The following is a 17650-nucleotide window of genomic DNA, read 5'->3' as shown; positions in this document are numbered from 1 at the left end:
GTTAGGACTGGGACGGGACGGAAGGCTAGGGTTACGGGATTCAATAGCACACAATGAAGCTTCAAACCAATTCAATTATGCGTGTTTGGTAGAGTACAAGCAGTATCGTGATCATGCAATTTTGAACGCCTTATTCCCCTTTCCCAACATTCCCAGCTTGATGCTCTGGGTAGTCAGGCGGTCTTGGTCGTGGCACCCTTCCCGCCTCCGCTCCGTTATTCTCTCGACTCCGGAATCATGCAACGCTACGCATTCATGCCCTCTCGGTAAACCCAGGCCCGGTCTTGACATCCTCAATGTGGCTCATCTGCAGCTCGCGCTTCTGGTCCTCCTTGTTCCAACTCTGGCGGCGCTCGAAGGAGGGCTTCCAGCTGTTGGTGCGCTCGATGACGCGGGCGGCCTCGGCGGCTGGGCTGGAGGGGTCGTGGGCGTCGGCGTGGGGGACGCCCTTTTGCGGGGCGACGTTGGCCATGGAGGGTTGGGAGGACATGTTGATGTGTGTTCTTGTTGGGTGGATGGGAGAAGTAGTGGTGGATGTGTGTTAGGTTTGGAGTCTGACGGTGGTGAGTTGTTGTTTGGATTAGAGGACTGATGCTGATATTTGTCTTGAGGTTTGTAGGATGTAGAGGCGGACGGATTGTTGTTGATGTTTTGGTTTAGAGGTATGGAATGTAAGTTGAAATTAGAGACAGGTGCTGCGGGGAGTTATAATAGAAGTCACGCTAATCGAGGTGGGAGCTTCCCCTTTCTATATCAAGACGACCCCGGGTAACAGCTTCCCTTAGACGTTCCCCCAAAAATTCCAAGGGTCCAATGTCCTTCAAGCTCCAATCTAACCTTCAACCTGCCTGCTCACCCCCTCCTTCGTCTTCATGCAGCTCAATCCGTCCCCCGTTTCCGTCCCGGGGCCACCTTAGTTAGCAGGCAAGGCGAAGCAAGCTGAGAGTTTCTCATGCACGAGCGATGGGGGACCGGCCAGTGAGCAACTGACATCAGACGACGATCACACCAGTGGACAGAGCTTTTGTCGCCACTGGCGGATGGGGGTTGTTTCTGTTCAACCACACCACCACCACTACATCCAACGAAGCACATGCTTTTCTTTGTCTAGCTCGTCTTGATGCTGTGAGGTGAGGTAAGGGCATGGAATCTTCTACGTAGCTAGCTACCTAGCAAAGCTGTGTGATAGCCCATAATACGGTGTTGCACCTTTTGATCGCCGCCTTCGTCGTTTTTGTTAGGTAGTTCCTTCTGGGCAAGGTGAGTTGCAACGAGAAGGGGGACCACCACCGCCGTCATTGCGGGGTAAAGAGGTCGAGGCCCGGTCGCCGGCCTAGCTTTATCGGACGTTATCGGGGTGGGACAGGTGGTGGGACCCACAGGAGCTCCTTTCAGTGTCGCTGCCGGTGCAACCACATTCCATCCTTCTCGTGATGGCGGATGCGTGATGACATCTGTGGTTGACTTGCGGATCGCGATCTCGGGTCGTTGTTCGAGGGGCGCGAGAAGATTGCTCTCCAAATACCCAAGAATCTATGGTTGCTAGATCATCTAGATTATTACGAACCAGCGAGCTTCAGGAATCGACGTAAGAATTGTAGTTCTACAACGGCCGGCCCATCGACGGGCCTGGTGGCCAGCCACCGAGACACCCGACCCGCCCGTACTCAAGACCCAACAGGAACGAAACAAATCTCTGAAGGAACAAGCATTGTATTTACCAGACCTGATTCAAGCGTAGTCATCGAATTTTACATTTCCACCATCACCTCGTCAATCCGTTTTTACCAATCGTTCGCCCTACCCCTTCCCCTTCCCGTCTCCGTCCCTCGCCAGAATCCGTCCCATCCCAAGTCTTCTTTTTCCTGTATTCCTTCCAACGCAGAAAGATGAAACCCGCCGCCGACAATGAAAGAAAAATCGAGAATTTCAGCCTAATAATGCAGCTTTGCTCGCTCCGAATCGTTGAAACTGGACCGGCGTAATGCATGTATCTCATCTAAGCGGGGGTTGTGTGTATGGGGAATCGTTGGGGATAAGAATAAGGGGGGGAAACCCGAGGTATAGTAGTAGTAGTGTGAGTCGTACAGAGTTCAAGAAAAAAAAAAGGGAACACAAAAACACAAGATAATAAAAACAGTGTAATCCATAAAACGCCTTGCGCTATGCAGCCAGAACACAAGTTTTGCCAAACGGGTCGGTTTAGAGCTAAGGTATGGACAGTTGAAGGGGTAGCCTGAGTGCTGATCATGCGGAGAGTGTGCATGGCATCAGCTCAGCTTGAGCAAGGTTGCTGGGTGCAAGCCCAAAAAAATTTGCCATGGGATAAAAGCCAGAATAGTGATCATTCAAGGGGTTCGCGGGCGCTTCCAGTAGTATTGCTAACAAGCCAATCGTGTTAGTGAAGACATCTTTCGACTTCTTTTCGGCTGATCGTACCTTGTGCTGCTTTCTGCAGGCTCTCAGACTGGGCTTCCGGAGGCCGTCCGTGACAGCGAAGCGACGCTGCTCGTCGTCGTCGGCCTCGGGGACGTAGTAGTACTCGCTCTCGAGGGGCTTGCCGGCGGCATCCTTGCCCTGGCGGCGGATGATGCCGATGCACGCCGTGTTCTCCAATAGGCTTCGCAATTGTTCCTTGAGCAGACCCTTCTTCTGCTCGGAGGGGAGGTTGTTCATGATGGTCGACAGAGGGTTGGACGACAGGCGGGAGAAGGCGAGCTGGTTGACGACATGGTTGCGCACGGCAGGGTTCTCGTAGGGAGGCTCCTTGACTTCCTCTTCTTCCTCCTTGATGACCGGCGACTTTGGCGGTGCCGAGATGGGGCTGGAGGGGTTGGAGTCATCCCGGATAGGAGGCAGCTGTGAGTGTTTGGAAGAGGGGTACTTGGGTGCAGTGGCCAAGACAGAGGCCAGGCGGTTGGAAATGTCAGCTCCAAAGGGACCGAAGGAGTGGACGATGGGGTCGTTTTCCTCATCCGGGTCGTTCTCATCTTCGGGCTCACTGAGCTCGGACGAGAAAGAGTTGGTCACTTCGGTAGCGAAGCTCTGGCCGACATTGACACCCGAGTCAGTAAGCTTGGGAAGTTCAGGCTCGTCTGCGCTGGAGTCCTCGTAGATGTGGACCTCTCCATCATCGGTGGGAAGAAGAGCTTGCAGGCGCTGGGAGCTGGTCATGTGCGCCGGCGTTGGAGAGTCCGGAGACTCGATGCGCGAGGTACGGCGCAGGGGGCTTGACTGGAGCAGGTTGGCAGCGGCGGCGGCGGCACGGGCATTGGGCCGGGGCGGGGAGTCGTCCCACTGGGACTCGGGGCTTCCCAGCCGGTCACGCTGGTCCCGCTTCGGCCATTGGATCATGACACGCGCATCCTGGACGTCAAGCATAATTTCGGTACCCTCCGTCTCGGACGTGAACGAGTCGCCCTTGAGCAGCTCCCACGTGCGGCCCTGGCAGTGCAGCTTCAGTCCGTTCCAGCCATTGCACAGAATCTCAATCTTATTCGGCTCCAGTGCCGAGGGAGCAGGCACGAACCGCGCCTTGACGTGCACACGGGACACGAGACGGTTGGCGGAGAGTTGGTAATGGGATGAGTTGCTAGAACGGCCCATGAGCAGGGTCTCGCCGTTGTCGTTCAGTTCAATGGAGGCGACGGCACCGAGGGGCGTGCGTTCGGAGGCGGAGGAGAGGGCTCGCGAGAGAGCGCCGGGGCGCTGGTGGACGCGGGGTGGGGAAGATGAGAGGATGCCGGTGCTCGAAGTCGGAATTGGCGTGGGATACTTGAGGTAGGCGCTGTTTCCTCCAACGGAACCGGGACGAGCTTGACGCTTGGAAGGTCGAGGAAAGCCCGGGGAGGAAGACAGAGGTTCGAATGCCGGGAGAAGGCTCGGAGCAGGACGCTTGGTGCCGGCCATGGGGAGGGTAGGCTCCGGGTTCTTGGATTGAGGCGACGAGTCCATCATTGTTGCGGCGACGACGGCATGCCCTGCCAAAAGAGTGACTGCCCCAAGTGATGTGTGGTCGTGCTTCTTGTTCCTGTACCTCTTGATGATTTTTTTTCTCTTCAGTATATTTCTTCCGCGTGGTGAGCAGTCGCGTTTTGGTGGGCGCGGTTTCGGTCCCCGATATCAGGCGTGGATTTTGGCGTAGAGTGGAATCGCGTGTAAGTGGTTTCGTGGTGGGGGACAGGGCCGATGGGCAGGTAGGTAGGTTGTGAAGAGTGGAAGTGATAATGGATATACAGGACGAAGGTGAAAAGACGAGAGAGGAGTTTTCCACACAAAATAATTCCCTGATGCAAAAACTGTCAAAGTGGTTGCAGGTCTGGTGGAAGGAGGCCCAGAGTGTGAGTGACCAGGAGCGTGGTGGTGTCTGGACGGGGACGGGACCTTTTTGATGGCCCCCTTCCGTTAGCATGGCAGGAGCGAAGCGTGTTCTTGCGCGTTGGCGTTGATCGCGTCCCCCGCGTCCAGACGTTGTGCTGTGCAAGGAATTGTGCTTGCCGGTGGAGCACGCACACCACTGTATCCGTCCCCGACCGCTGTACCGGGCACTCGCTGTCTCCTAGCGGTCCACTGACATGCCAACAGCTACAGCGCACTTAGCGCACCGGCGGAGCCTCGCAAGCGCTAAAGATGACGCTTGGGGTGTCTTCAGGCCACGACCCCGGCCGACGCGGGCCGCTATCTGAGCTTTAATGGGTGTTTCAATCTTTAACTGTCCCGTTGACGGCAGTCTGCATCTTCAACTCGGGTGCAAGCCGCCTGTTTGCTTTCTTCACTTGCATCTTCACTCTTGAATATTCTGAGTATTCTGGAATCTACTCCATAGACCGCTCTTTCAAACCAGCCATCTTATCTGCAAAATATCGCAGCCTCTGACCTCACAATGGACACAATTGCCCCTCATCCACGTCGAGTCTGCCCGTTCCAGCCTCCTCCCGAAGCCGAAGCGCGTCTCCACCAAAGAGAAAAAAAAAAACTACGACTCACGTCCACTTCCGGTGCGCGTCTCTGGCCAAGCACCGGGCAGTGGTCAGCAGCACCTCATTCATCCATCCATTTAATCCTCTTACGGGGGCAGCCCAACGGCGCAGAACGCTGAAGAACGTACCTTTGGCACTTTAGCGCCGACAGACACCCACGGCCCAGCCCACACATCAACCGTCCCTCCAATGGCTGACACTATTCAACCCTGGCAATCCAAAGCCTGGCCGGACGAGTAAGTACTGCGTAGAGCGTGTCGACACTGACAGAGAGAGCGAGACTGCGAGAGACACAGGCTTGCAAATTACATGCTATGTAGTCCGTACATTAGCACTGCATAGCTCTGTATTAGAGCACCATGCATTCCCACCTGCCCTCTTCCCTGATATTTCACCATCCCTGTGGCTCCCTCGCTTCCAGCATTTGCGCCGATGCTCCTCCTGTTGGTCACATGGATCGTGGAAACCACGCCAACTCATTGGTTCTCTTTGGCAGCTTCACCTGCCTCCATTTCCCTTTTCTGCCACGAGCATGTGCTGCCCGTCCGTCTTTGTGAGACTTGGCCCGCTCAGAGACTGGGTTGCGCATACACGAGCCTCAAAGTGCCCTCATCCACGGCTCGCATACATAAGATACGCTGAAAGTGAAGGGGTTGAAACGAGGCATCGCGGACGTGTTGGCTCGCGTAAAAGTGGTCTCAACCCAGGTACCCTGTCTGTCCAAGTCATGATATACATACCATACCCGTCGCCCGCTCTGCTACCACAATGATACCTTTTCCCCTTATCTCGTAGCCAGCTGTCGTATGCTCTAGCAATATGTACTTATTTGTTTTAGCTCTGTGCGCGATGAGGGCTGACAGCTGGCTTCGGGAAATGAGCGTCAGGAGGCAGACAGCCGAGCCGTGCTGAGCCCGCCTCCCGAACCGTCAATCATCGCCGCGTCTCGGCGTCCACCCCGCATCGCTAACGCAAGTCGCGCTCCTGCTCACACGACCCGCTGAGGCTTTGACAGGTTTGAAATGATCCCGGCGTTCCCAATTGGACTGAGGAAGCAACCCCCGTTGGCCGCGCGTGTGCAAAGTTCTTGCGTGCCATGCTACTGCGTCGTAGTCCCACTGCTCTCGTACGCAGGCAGGCTTTCCAAGGGCCCGTTTTCAGAGTGAGACAGAACCCGTGTATCAAGACCCATTGGCTCTGGACACCCTTCCGTGGACCACGGTAACGTTTAATCGGCAACCGGAGGGGCTTTTGCACGAATTACCAACGCTCTGGGTTATCCGTAGAGGGGCACCGACTGAATGCGATGCTTGGCCGCTCAGCCCTAAAGTTGAATGGCTATATGCACTCAAGATTCAAGACGCGATGTCAAAAGCCAATAGACGCGTAAAGCTGTGGTCAGCTTGCAGATGCACAACGCGGCGCAAAATTTCTCTTCCACAACTACGAATGTGTCCGTGAGGCGTCTTGAAAACTTTTCGATCTCTCTACCTTTGCAACGAAACAAGACATTAGTTGGCCGTCGCATGGAATGGTCGGGTTTCCCCCATTGAGATGTTCACCGGCCCTTCACCTCGGTAACTCGGTGAACGACAACTTTATCGGATCCACTCACTGATAAGCTCAAACTTATCGATAACTGGGTATGGCCCGTGCATATCGGCTCCGGCAGTCCGCATTTGCCGACAATTCATGATCCCTGTCAAAAAAATTTGGACGACCGCGAAAAAACTCCCCGCCAACTCTGCAGTGTAGGCGACGTTCTGCATCCCCATCCTCTCCAGCTAGAACAAACAGACGTTCCACCACAACATCTGTAGTCATGGTCCCCTCAAAGACCTCCAAGGCCGTCGCCGTCGCATCGAAAGATGTCGCGCCCGCAATTGACCCCGAGCAGGTAAGAATTTACACCCCAATTCGCCACTGACAAAGCCCGTTCCGTTCTCTAATCGCAGAAAACAAAACACAGACCTTGAAGGCATCCAAGGCGCTGCTCGCCCACATCAAGAAGGCCGCGGCCTCCAAGACCGAGGAGTCCGGCAAGAAGAACCTCCTCGCCGACCCCGAAGACGACCTCGCCAGCTCCCCCGTCTGGCTGACCCTCACCACGAAGCGCCACATCGCCGACACCAACCGCCTCAAGCCCGGCAAGATCGTCCTCCCGCACCCGCTCAACACGGACGAGGAGTCCACGATATGCCTCATCACCGCCGACCCCCAGCGCGCCTACAAGAACATCATCGCCTCCGACGACTTCCCCGAGGCCCTGCGCAAGCGCATCACCCGCGTCGTCGACGTCGGCAAGCTCAAGGCCAAGTGGAAGCAGTACGAGGCCCAGCGCAAGCTCTACGCCGAGCACGACATCTTCCTCGCCGACGACCGCATCATCAACCGCCTGCCCAAGGCCCTCGGCAAGACCTTCTACAAGAGCACCACCAAGCGCCCCATCCCCGTCGTGCTCTCCCCCAAGCCCACCCGCATCGACGGCAAGCGCCAGAAGCCCGCCGAGAAGACCCAGGGCTCCGTCCGCGCCGGCACGCCGCAGGACATTGCCGCCGAGATCGAGAAGGCCATCGGCTGCGCGCTCGTCAGCCTGACGCCCTCGACCAACACGGCCATCCGCGTGGGCTACGCCGGCTTCACCGCCGCGCAGATCGCCGAGAACGTCGAGGCCGTCGTCAAGGCGCTCGTCGAGAAGTGGGTGCCGCAGAAGTGGGCCAACGTCAAGAGCATCTACGTCAAGGGCCAGGAGACGGCCGCCCTGCCCATCTGGCTGACGGACGAGCTCTGGTTCGAGGAGAAGGACATCGTCGCCGACGGCAGCGAGGAGGCCAAGGCCATCGCGGAGAAGGCCAACATTGGCAAGAAGCGCAAGTCGATCGAGGCCGCCCCCGAGGGAGAGGAGGAGGAGGAGAAGGAGACCAAGCCGACGACCAAGAAGGCCAAGAAGGCCGCCGCGCCCAAGGCCCTGCCCGAGGGCGACGACGCGAAGCTCGACAAGAAGATTGCTGTGGCGCAGAAGGAGAAGTTGAGGAAGCAGAAGGCCAAGGCCAAGGCTGCTCTGGACAACTAAGAACGTGCCATTTACATAAAAACGAAAAAGAGTCCACAAAAGGAGAGGGATTCCTGCGGGATTATACCATGCATGGTTCGAGGCGTACGGCGTTGGTTCAGACAAAAATAACCAGAGAGAGAACTTGTGTGTCAAGGGATTTATCAATCAGACCTAGTGTACAATTTGCCCCTTTTAACCAATACTCGCGCGCCATTAAACTATCCCATTTTTCGTACTGTGTTACCAATTACAACTCCTCAGAGACGAAGCTAGCCTTCTCGGAGCTGAAGCGCTTCTTGAAGGGTCCGAAAAACTCGGAAATGGTCTTGTTCAGGTTCTTCTGCGTCAGCTGCATGTGATCACCAGGCACCTGGCGGAAGCGGAGGGCTCCCTTGCGGTCAAGCTCCCTTAGGCCGATCCAGTCCTCCTTGTAAATCTGGCGGGCGCGCAGCGGCAGGCTCTCCGTGCCGTTGACCTCCTCGAACCAGGCCGTCTCCTTGGGGATGACGGTGGTGTCCTCCTCGAACATGACCATGACGAAGTTGGACAGGCCGGCGAGGTTCTTCTTGTACTGGACGTTCTTGAGCTCGCGCTCGTTGTTGATGTCGGCGAGGAAGTTGGACGACTCGAGATACTTCTCGTACTGGTCGGGGGCCGGGTCACGGTAGTACTGGGCGGGGACGAGGCGGTTCTGCACAAAGCTCGACCAGGTGTTGAAGCGCAAGAGCGCCATAGCGCCCTTGCACAGGAAGTCCGAGTCGCCGCAGGCCTTGAACTCGACGATGCCGTTGTGCTGGCTGCCGTAGGTCACGAGACTGCGGACGGGGGGCTTGTTGCAGCGCTCGACGTAGCCGCGGAGGAACTGGCCGCCCTGGCTGAAGCCGATGGCGTCGACGGCCGGCGCGGTGGAGAGGATCGGGTGCGCGGCGAGCTCCTCGCAGACCTGCTCCAGCTGGGTGGTGACATTGCCGAAGAAGGTGGCGGACCGGTCGCTGCTGGCGTCGGTGCCGACCTTGATATTGTAGACGAAGGTGCCCGGGTTGATTGCCTCCGCGAGCTCGCCGACCTGCTTGATGCCATCGCCGTCGTAGGAGTCGCCGAGGCCGTGCCAGATGATGAGAGGGATGGGGTGGTCAGGGTCGTCGTTGTTCTCGTCCGAGAGCGGCCTCTGGACGGCTGCGGAGTATGCGACAGCGGCAAGGGAGCCGGCCGTGAGAAGCCTGGCGATGGAAAGGGACTTCATCTTGGATGGCTCTGCTAAATGGGAATTATGATGATCAGTGCTAGGTTATGAATCCAACAGTCTGGTGTTGGTTGAAGCAATGGTGTTCCAGGTGCCTTTGCCAAAGGGAAGGTTGGACTGTGGCGAGGGAAGCTGACGACACGGCCAAGCAGGTTGCCTGTGACATTGGGGGAGCTCCCTCTGCTCCTCAGTTATCGCCCGGCCTAATCACTGGAGCTTCCCATTGGCCACGGACAGCGCCAAAGGTCTTGGAGATGATCCGAAAGGCCCGTCGCTCTTGGTCCTGCAGAATCTGGCCCGTGCACTGCTCAAGTCACGGGATTTTCTCGCTTAAAAGCGTTAGCGTCTCAGAGCTCCTACCCCAGTACTTCTGGAGCTTTCTTTAGCTCTGCTATCCTTTTCTCTCCTCGACCTCCAGTCAGACATCCGTCAAAGTCTTGGTTCGAATCCTCCGGCCGTGGCGGGATCTTCAAGCGCTGGCCTACTGCGAAGCTAGCCCAGCTCCCGGACGGATGTTGACGACGACGCTGACAATGACGGCGACGATTCGAGGGGACTCCATGTTCGACAAGCCCATGCTCCGGCGGGTAGATCCCACGTTGCAGAGGTTCCCTGCCGTCTGAAACGCTTCTCAGGGCACTTCCAAGATGGTCCCCTGTTTCAAACGGCGCTGACGACTGCTGGCACAGCTGGCACACGCCGAGGGTTGCATGACGAGGGAATGCGAGGCGGGCTGTGATGCGCACTCGTGGCTGGACAACTCTCTGACACTGATCGGCCGATCTTTGTGGGAAGGGCTTGGCTCGGACTGCGGACAGCGCATGTTCGGTCGGTTGTCACGGCGTCTTTTTCTGGCTGTGGCAGTGGCAGCGGTTCGCCCATAAGTATGGACGAGGCGCCGCTGCCATGGACGACATGAAACACCACCTCAGTTCGCCATCGAAGTTTCCCATCTCTCTGCAAAGTTGTTAGAAGAGTCTGATCTTCTTGTTTCCATCGTTCCTGCATTTGTTTGTTCTCTGCAGTCGTTTCCTCCCATCTCTCGCACGTTTTCCCTGCAGCCTTCCGACGACAGTCAAAATGCAGTTCTCCAAGGTTCTCTACGTCCTCTTCCCCGTGGCCGTCCTTGCGGCGCCGCTGCAGACTTTCAACATCCCGACCATGGACCCGAACACCGTCGCCCCCGAGGTCCCGGCCATCGGAAAACGCGTCCCTCAGGCGGAGGACACTTGCACCGATGAGTAGAAGGTTTTGGAAATGGGTGCCAGGCAGCGGAAAGCGAGCAGTATCGGAGAGTGATGTTGCCGTATGATGGTCTCGAGGATGTTGCTCGTGTTGCCTGGTGCTACGGAAGTGATTGTCAACACTCAAAAGGTACGTTTGGTTCTTATTTATCTTACCCTGCCCTCCCTGCCTCATCATGATGACTTGCATCCACTCAACAATGTTTCAAGACGGGATTGAGTATTCACCATGAAACTACGCAACACTCTGAGATGTTCTCTCAACACTTCATTGTCTTTGGACTCTTGTCTTAAGCACAATGCTAACTCTACTTACAGATATCTGGTTGACATGACGACATGCCTCGGCCTATGAGAGCTACTGCCTGGACAGAGGGCCCACGTCCCCATCGAGTGAGGCTTCAAAGTCCCCGCGTGAAGCCCTCGCCGAGCATTGTCTCATGAGGCAGCGAGGCACCTCTCCCTCTTTGTGGTCTTTAGCGAACGGTTGGATAAGGAAAGAGCAATGGCTGGAATGAAATCTTTGTACCTACTTTCGGAGCCCTCGTTGTTCCCAGGAAAAAAATAGACTCAGACACAAACATCTTCACCTCGATCTTGTTGTTGTTCTTTGCCCTCATCACACACAACGACTTTCGACTGGTCTATTCTGGACTTGGTCTACTATGTTCGAATCGTTGCAGTGTTCTCTTGCCTTCGCTTGCTCGACATTTCTGGTTCGAATCGACGCGCAGCTCCATCGCGAACGCCTCAGCTGTTTCGCCGACTTGCGATTGCGCCCAGCTCGCCACGCATCAAGACGACTTGTCAAGATTGCTTCCTCGTCGAGGTGTAGCCAAGGTAAGCTGATCCGAAATGAGCGGGCGCCATTGGATTTTTCTCCTGCCTGTGTTTTACTCCTGATACTCGGTGTCGATGCTGCTGGCGAGAGGTTCTTCGGAGCTTCGCAGACCCCTCGTTTTGGACGCTCGCGATGGCTTCACTTTTTGAGCGGCGCGCAGCCAAGAACTCCCCTCCATTCCCGATCACTGTCCTGTGTTACCAGCGGCGTCCTTCGTTTTCTCTGCTTCGTTATGTGGGCGATTCATGTGACGCGTTCCCCATGTTTTTGCTTTTACTTTTATTCTCTATGATTTTTTTTGTTTTTGAGGTCACTGTCCTGCATGGCATCTACTATCACCGATTTTTCATAGATCGTGACTATCGGCTTTGGCTTTCATTTCCGCCGTTCTTGTATTCATGCTAATACCGACCTACAGATGCCCAGAGGCCTTCTATCTGCCTGGTGCCAGAGATTCAACAACTATGAAGCACCCCTCGACCTCCTCGGTCCTCACAATGCCACCGAGACCCTAGACGCCTGGACCGCATCTGGTGTGGTCAGGGTCTTGGTGGGTGAGGACCGAACGGTGTTCCCGCCCCGTCTCCGTCTCCGGATTGTGGAGCATGACGACTGGCGCCTGTGGTCCGTGCAGACAAAACGGTTCAACTGGCACGTCGCTGACGCTGGCCCGCCGCCGCCGTTCATTACCCAGACCCTTGCCGCCGAGATTTACACGGGCGCGTTGCAGCACATCCATTACCGAGTCACGGACGCCACTCGGCAGCAGATCTCGCTCCTTCCCAGCAACGAGATCCTCGACCTTCCGTTGGACGGTGACGCTGTTTTTCACTGCGACTACTCTTTCCTTGGAGATCCGTACGACGTCGCACCCGTGCGCAGCTTTGCCGAGCTCGAAGAGAGTGAGGACGACGAGGACGACAAGCCTGAGGCCGACGCCGACGCCGACGACTTCGAGAACGAGAGCTCTGACACGAAGAAGGACGACAGCTCCAGCACCAAGCAGGACGAGAGCCAGGCCCAGTTCAGCGAGGGAAAGGGCGGTTACGATAGCGACAACGACATTGGCGACGCTGACGAGAGCGACCTCGACGAGAGCGGCAGTGTCTACGGTGACGAGGGTAGCAGCATTGACGTTGACGAGGACGTCGACCAGAACGAGGCTTGCGAGGAGAGCGCTGTCGATCACGAGAGCTGCCACGGCGAACACAACGACGCAGAGCCTTGCACCGACTCCTCCGAGGATCTCATCGAGTTCTCGAGCAGCAGCAACAGCTCCGACGACGACCCGTTCTACCTCGAGCGCCGCTACGCGACCGTCCTGATGGCTCCTTCCGGTCCCAAGGCCCAGCAGCAAGCTGCGGCTTCGAACAATGCCTCCACAAACAGCTCAACCCCGGCACCTGCCGCGGAGCCGCAGGTTCCCAAGGGACCTCACCCTGGCCACATCCAGGTGTCGTGCCAATACACGAGCGAGCAGCGCTTGCGCCGCATGCTGAGAGACAACAAGAGCGATCCGGCTAGGGAGGATAGCTACCGTCTCCAAGGAGTGCAGCTGATCGATAACGTCCGCAACGTGCTCCATGTGTACGTCGTCATACTGCTTCTTTTTGCCCGGTTCAAGGCTAACGTTTCACAGCCCAGTCAAGACGTTCGATACTGCATGCGTATACTACCACTGGTTCCGCCTCTCCTTCCGTGACGCCGAATACAATTATCAGGATGCTGCCATGGCCTCGCTCTTCCTCGCCTGCAAGGTTGAGGATACCATCAAGAAGTCAAAGGAGATTCTGTGCGCTGCGTACAACATTAAGAATCCGGATCATCCTACGACTCAAGATGACAAGGTACGCCGTTGGCTTACTACATCAGCGTAAGAGCTTGACTAACACATGGCAGATGTTCGAGCAGCCTTCCAAGATCGTCATCGGCTTGGAGCGCCTGATTCTCGAGACCGTCGGATTCGACTTCCGTTGCCGTTACCCTCAGGCCTCTCTCCAGAAGGTCACCAAGCAGATTATGGGCGCCGACGCCAAGGAAGTCTTTGCTATTGCTATGGAGATGAGCATCGACCTCTACAAGACCTTTGCTCCTATCAAGCAGCCTTCCTTCGCGATGGCTCTCGCCCTGCTCGAGCTCACCGCTCGCCTTCTTGGCACCGGCGTCGACAAAATCGAGAAGGTCGACCTCTCCGTCTACCATACCACCCGCCAGAACATCGTCGAGACCATGCTCGATCTCCTGGATCTCTACACCCAGCACCTCAAGTCCACCAAACTCGGCAACCGCTTCGACCTGAACAAGTTCATCGAGGTCAAGATCGTCATTAACAATGAGGTCGACAACGATGACAAGCTCGTTCGGTACGCGCACTGGTGCAACAACTGCGACGGCGGCGAGGACGAGAACCTCTCGAATGGCGTGTCCGTCCTCAAGAACATAAGCTTCTTTGGTAGCAACTCCGCTAAGCGCAATGGTCGCAATCAGGACGGCACCATGCGCTTCGTCTTCGATCCCGAACAGGCCCGCTGCGAGCGCCGCGAGGTCGAGCCCTACTTCAAGGACGAGTACGAGGACTACGAGGTCGAGGTCGAGGTGCCCATGGAGCCTGAGGGCAAGAACCACAATCACCGCGACATGAAGCGTGATGGTGGCTGGGGCGGTGGTCGTCGCAATCATCACCACGATCGTCGCAAGGGTCGCGGATACTACTGAGCCTGATTGTTTGCATTCTCTCTGGTGGTTCTACATTGAGCATAATTGGCTTCCGATATTGGCTCAACCCACAAACTAGCTACAGCATTTGGTACCATTGTACCAGGAGGAAAAGGACGTGGGAAGGGATTTTTGTCTGAGTTACAAGGCGTTTACGGAAGATACCCCGTGGGAAAGATTCGGGAAGATATTGCGTTATTCGGCGGTCGGTTCGGCCGCTTGTACATCTGTTGGACTACAATCATCCACAACGCTTGTGTAAGTAAAAATTGTAAGTAGAAAATCTCATTCTCTCAACGTCATGCTGCAATGCTATGCAAGTGTGCCCGATTTCAACGCCTCATCTCAGGCTTTCCTTCCAATCTTTCCGAAACTCTGACGTGGTTGAGTTGCGAAGATGTCGCCTCATTGTCGTTCAGCCTAACCCCTGAATTGAGGCGCCGGTGCAGCAGGTGTTTTCGGGGGTTTAACATGTCGTTGGTGGTAAATTTGACAACTGCGCCTGCGGAGGCGCCTATCGATGTGCCATTGAGGAGGCGCTGCCTGCATTGCTGCGGGTTAGTAAACCAGTTGAGAGGGGTCTGCGGCGCTCCGTCGGGTGGCCTCAACTCCTGGCCAACTGGCTTCTGACCTGTCTGTGTCACCCCAAGTTTCAACACGAATTTTTTTGTTCGATTTCTGAACGTGTCGGCCCATGATGGCTTGGTGGCTAGGCAGCCTCAGTAGGCAGATTCGTCCTCGTCCCAGAATCTAGCAGTCATTTGTCCACGTAGCGTTGCGTACGTGGATTGAACCCATACCGGCGTGGCCTCGTCAAAACGCATAGGAGCCTGATTCGCATTATGCGCCGCCTCATGTGGATGGCCATCTTAGATAATCCACTTCGAACCCCGGGGGAGACTCAGTATAAGACCCACGGCTAGCTTTGAATATCAGTCCAAACAAGATCATGTCCATCACTCTTCATTCCTTTGAGCTATACAGGATTCGATCATTACAGCAACAACCAATCTCAACCAACACCGCCTCAAAGGTCGCGGCTTACGGTGTGAAGACATCCTCTTGGGTCTGTCTTTGTATAACGATTCTCGCCAACTTTCGCAGCTATCTGCTAGAAGTCCTTGAACAGTGAAAGCGAGGTCATCGTCGTTCCGTGCTACATGATGGCACCGTCACTGTTGATTTTCTTTTTGCGAATGACAACGCAGTTTTGCTTCTCGGCCCCCCACTATCTTGACGGGAAAATAGGTTGACGACGTCTCATAGCACACTCGGTAAGAGCGTACGTAGGAGGATGGACGCAGTAGGAGCACTTCAGACCTGACTTCGTTCAGTGAGGGCATCTCAGTGTACGTAAACTTAATGATAACATAAAAACTGGACTTTCCCCCCATCTGAGAATTGGGTGATGCCTCGTGAATTCTTCGTCAACTATTAGGCCTCTTACTTTAACACCAGAGCAGGAAGCCTTGTGACTGATCCCGACCACGCGAAGCTAGTACTACCCATGGCTTACCCTTCCCATACCCAGTACGTCTCTCTCGCGATCCTACGCTTGGTCTCCAGACTTTCAGTTTATACCCAGACTTCACATGACATTGTGGTCTTTCCCTAACCCCTTCTCTTATCTTGTTAGACCTCTCCACCCGAACCGGTATCAGGCACCAGAGACTTCCTGGGTGCCTTCCCAGCTGCCCAACAACTACCACCTAACACAGTCGCACTTCTCTCACGATGCTTCCCATCGTTCTGGCTTTGACGCCCTCCCATCCCAGCCATGGTCTATGGACTCCTCAGACAACGCCGGTCTTGGATCATCACTGCTTCCAAATCATATCAATACTCCTCATATGAACGAGGCTAGTCACCCCGCGTGGGGAGATCACTTCTTCGGATGCTGTTATGGCTGTAGCGTGCCCCAAGGAGACGCTGATCTCACAAGCTCCCTCCTTCATAGTTCCACGCACAACAGCGAGCATTTCAGCAACGGCATCAATTCAACTCCCGGAATCCGTCCTCTCGACATCAACCACAACGACGTCAACATGTACGGCTTTCCCACCGACAGACAAAGAGCCTCGAGCGGTCATGATCCGAGAGCAATCAATTTCAATAGTAGTATTGATGGCTCTTTGACGTCTCAGCTTCCTCCTATCTCGCAAGTCAACCTCGCAAGCAGCGCATCAGGAGAGTACATGTCTAGATACTCCCAGACTGCGAGCTCACTTCAACGTGAAGGAGATCAGGCCTTCAATTCTCAGCTTTGGGAGACACAAATTCCCATTGACCCCGCGCTGCAGTATCGCGAAGAGAGTCTCATAACGTCTTGGCACTCCATCCCATCCCCCTTCACCATCGACATCCAAACAGCAAATTCGGCGTCTCGTTCGAACGACTCACTCCATTCGTTTGACACGTTTGAAGCTGGCTATATCAATGCTGTAAATCAGAACGGTATCGCAGATGGGTCATTTGAGGACGACAGCGACTCAAGCGTTGAGTCCGCACGACCACAGACGATGAATCGGTCTACGTCATCGGTCCTGGGAGATCATACCTGTCCTGTGTGCAAAGCCTTCACCGGAGGAGTGAAGCGTCTCAGGCACGTTTCCCCGACTACCAGATCAGAAATTCCCAAGCGCTAATAGCTTTTAGGGAGCATTTGAGATGTCATGAGCGAGACCATGTTTGCCCCTCGACCGACTGCGACCTGCGTTTCAGCTCCCTGAGAGATCGCGATCGACACTACAAATCTGTTCACCAAAAGGCTGTCCTGAAATGCCCGCGATGTTCGACGGTCATTAAGGGCGGCCGCGAAGATAATTTGCAAAGGCACATAAGATCCTTTCACTCGACTCATGCGCTACTTGCCCAAGATCTTGGGAAATGGTATCGCGCGGAAGTCATTGCAGCTTGAGTTGCTAGAGGACACTGGGTCATTTTCACGTCGATGTAGATTAGGGTCTATGCATGGTTTTTCTGGCAAGATCGATCTGTTTATCAGGGGCCTCTCGTTTACGGAAGATGCCCCTTGAGAAAGACAGGAATTCGTTTCGTTCGATAGCCAGCTTAGCCGTCGGAATAATTGTTGGGCTACTATCATTCACAACACTCATGTTGGTCAATACAAATGCTCTGGAAAGAAAATGCTTGATTTCATCAACCTTCACCCCACTGCAGGCGAGCCTTGCCTTCTGCGAAGTATCCATGCGTCTTGATCAGGACGGGTAAGTGGCCTTAAAGGCGAATGACTCTTGTCAGCTCCAACCCGCTTCACGCCGTGCCGATGAAGCCCCTCTGGAAATGCTTAAAAGGAGAAAGCCCTGTGGCTTTGCGGGTCATGCGCATCTGATTGTTTGCCATGGTCAAATCGTACGCTAAAACCGACACGTTCAAGCTTGGCATGTGTTCAACCAGCGAGAGTATCGAACATGTCGTTCCACGGCAACAAGAGCTCACGTACGGTGCTGATATCTTGGCAAATGCTGCAGGACCGCCCGGTGGCCTCGTCGAGATGGTTTCAATTCACACTATCAGCAACACGTCATGCCCGGCCCATTCAGATGGTAGATG

The 17650-nt window shown here is 55.3% G+C and overlaps 6 protein-coding genes across 6 annotated transcripts; 3 read left to right on the top strand and 3 right to left on the bottom strand.

The window, feature by feature from the left end:
- Window positions 1–253: 253 nt before the first annotated feature.
- COL26b_006643 (uncharacterized protein) lies at window positions 254–490 on the bottom strand (the record flags this gene model as incomplete). The annotated part of the gene is made up of 1 exon (XM_053179455.1): window positions 254–490. One exon carries the CDS (start codon window positions 488–490, stop codon window positions 254–256), a length of 237 nt encoding a protein of 78 aa, XP_053036566.1.
- A 1858-nt stretch (window positions 491–2348) lies between these two features.
- Window positions 2349–3957, bottom strand: COL26b_006642 (uncharacterized protein; the record flags this gene model as incomplete). Its single annotated transcript, XM_053179454.1, has 2 exons — window positions 2349–2381; window positions 2440–3957. The coding sequence occupies 2 exons, from the start codon at window positions 3955–3957 to the stop codon at window positions 2349–2351; spliced, it is 1551 nt and encodes a 516-aa protein (XP_053036565.1).
- A 2844-nt stretch (window positions 3958–6801) lies between these two features.
- COL26b_006641 (uncharacterized protein) lies at window positions 6802–8052 on the top strand (the record flags this gene model as incomplete). The annotated part of the gene is made up of 2 exons (XM_053179453.1): window positions 6802–6876; window positions 6949–8052. The coding sequence occupies 2 exons, from the start codon at window positions 6802–6804 to the stop codon at window positions 8050–8052; spliced, it is 1179 nt and encodes a 392-aa protein (XP_053036564.1).
- A 229-nt stretch (window positions 8053–8281) lies between these two features.
- On the bottom strand, window positions 8282–9277 carry COL26b_006640 (uncharacterized protein; the record flags this gene model as incomplete). Its single annotated transcript, XM_053179452.1, has 1 exon — window positions 8282–9277. One exon carries the CDS (start codon window positions 9275–9277, stop codon window positions 8282–8284), a length of 996 nt encoding a protein of 331 aa, XP_053036563.1.
- A 1080-nt stretch (window positions 9278–10357) lies between these two features.
- On the top strand, window positions 10358–10876 carry COL26b_006639 (uncharacterized protein; the record flags this gene model as incomplete). Its single annotated transcript, XM_053179451.1, has 2 exons — window positions 10358–10518; window positions 10840–10876. The coding sequence occupies 2 exons, from the start codon at window positions 10358–10360 to the stop codon at window positions 10874–10876; spliced, it is 198 nt and encodes a 65-aa protein (XP_053036562.1).
- A 904-nt stretch (window positions 10877–11780) lies between these two features.
- COL26b_006638 (uncharacterized protein) lies at window positions 11781–14077 on the top strand (the record flags this gene model as incomplete). Its single annotated transcript, XM_053179450.1, has 3 exons — window positions 11781–12949; window positions 13002–13209; window positions 13262–14077. 3 exons carry the CDS (start codon window positions 11781–11783, stop codon window positions 14075–14077), a joined length of 2193 nt encoding a protein of 730 aa, XP_053036561.1.
- Between the last annotated feature and the right edge of the window lie 3573 nt (window positions 14078–17650).

The sequence above is a fragment of the Colletotrichum chrysophilum genome, assembly GCF_026319265.1.
Source record: "Colletotrichum chrysophilum strain AFK26 chromosome Unknown scaffold_50, whole genome shotgun sequence".
NCBI lineage: Eukaryota > Fungi > Ascomycota > Sordariomycetes > Glomerellales > Glomerellaceae > Colletotrichum > Colletotrichum chrysophilum.
This window is presented reverse-complemented; position numbering and strand designations above follow the sequence as displayed.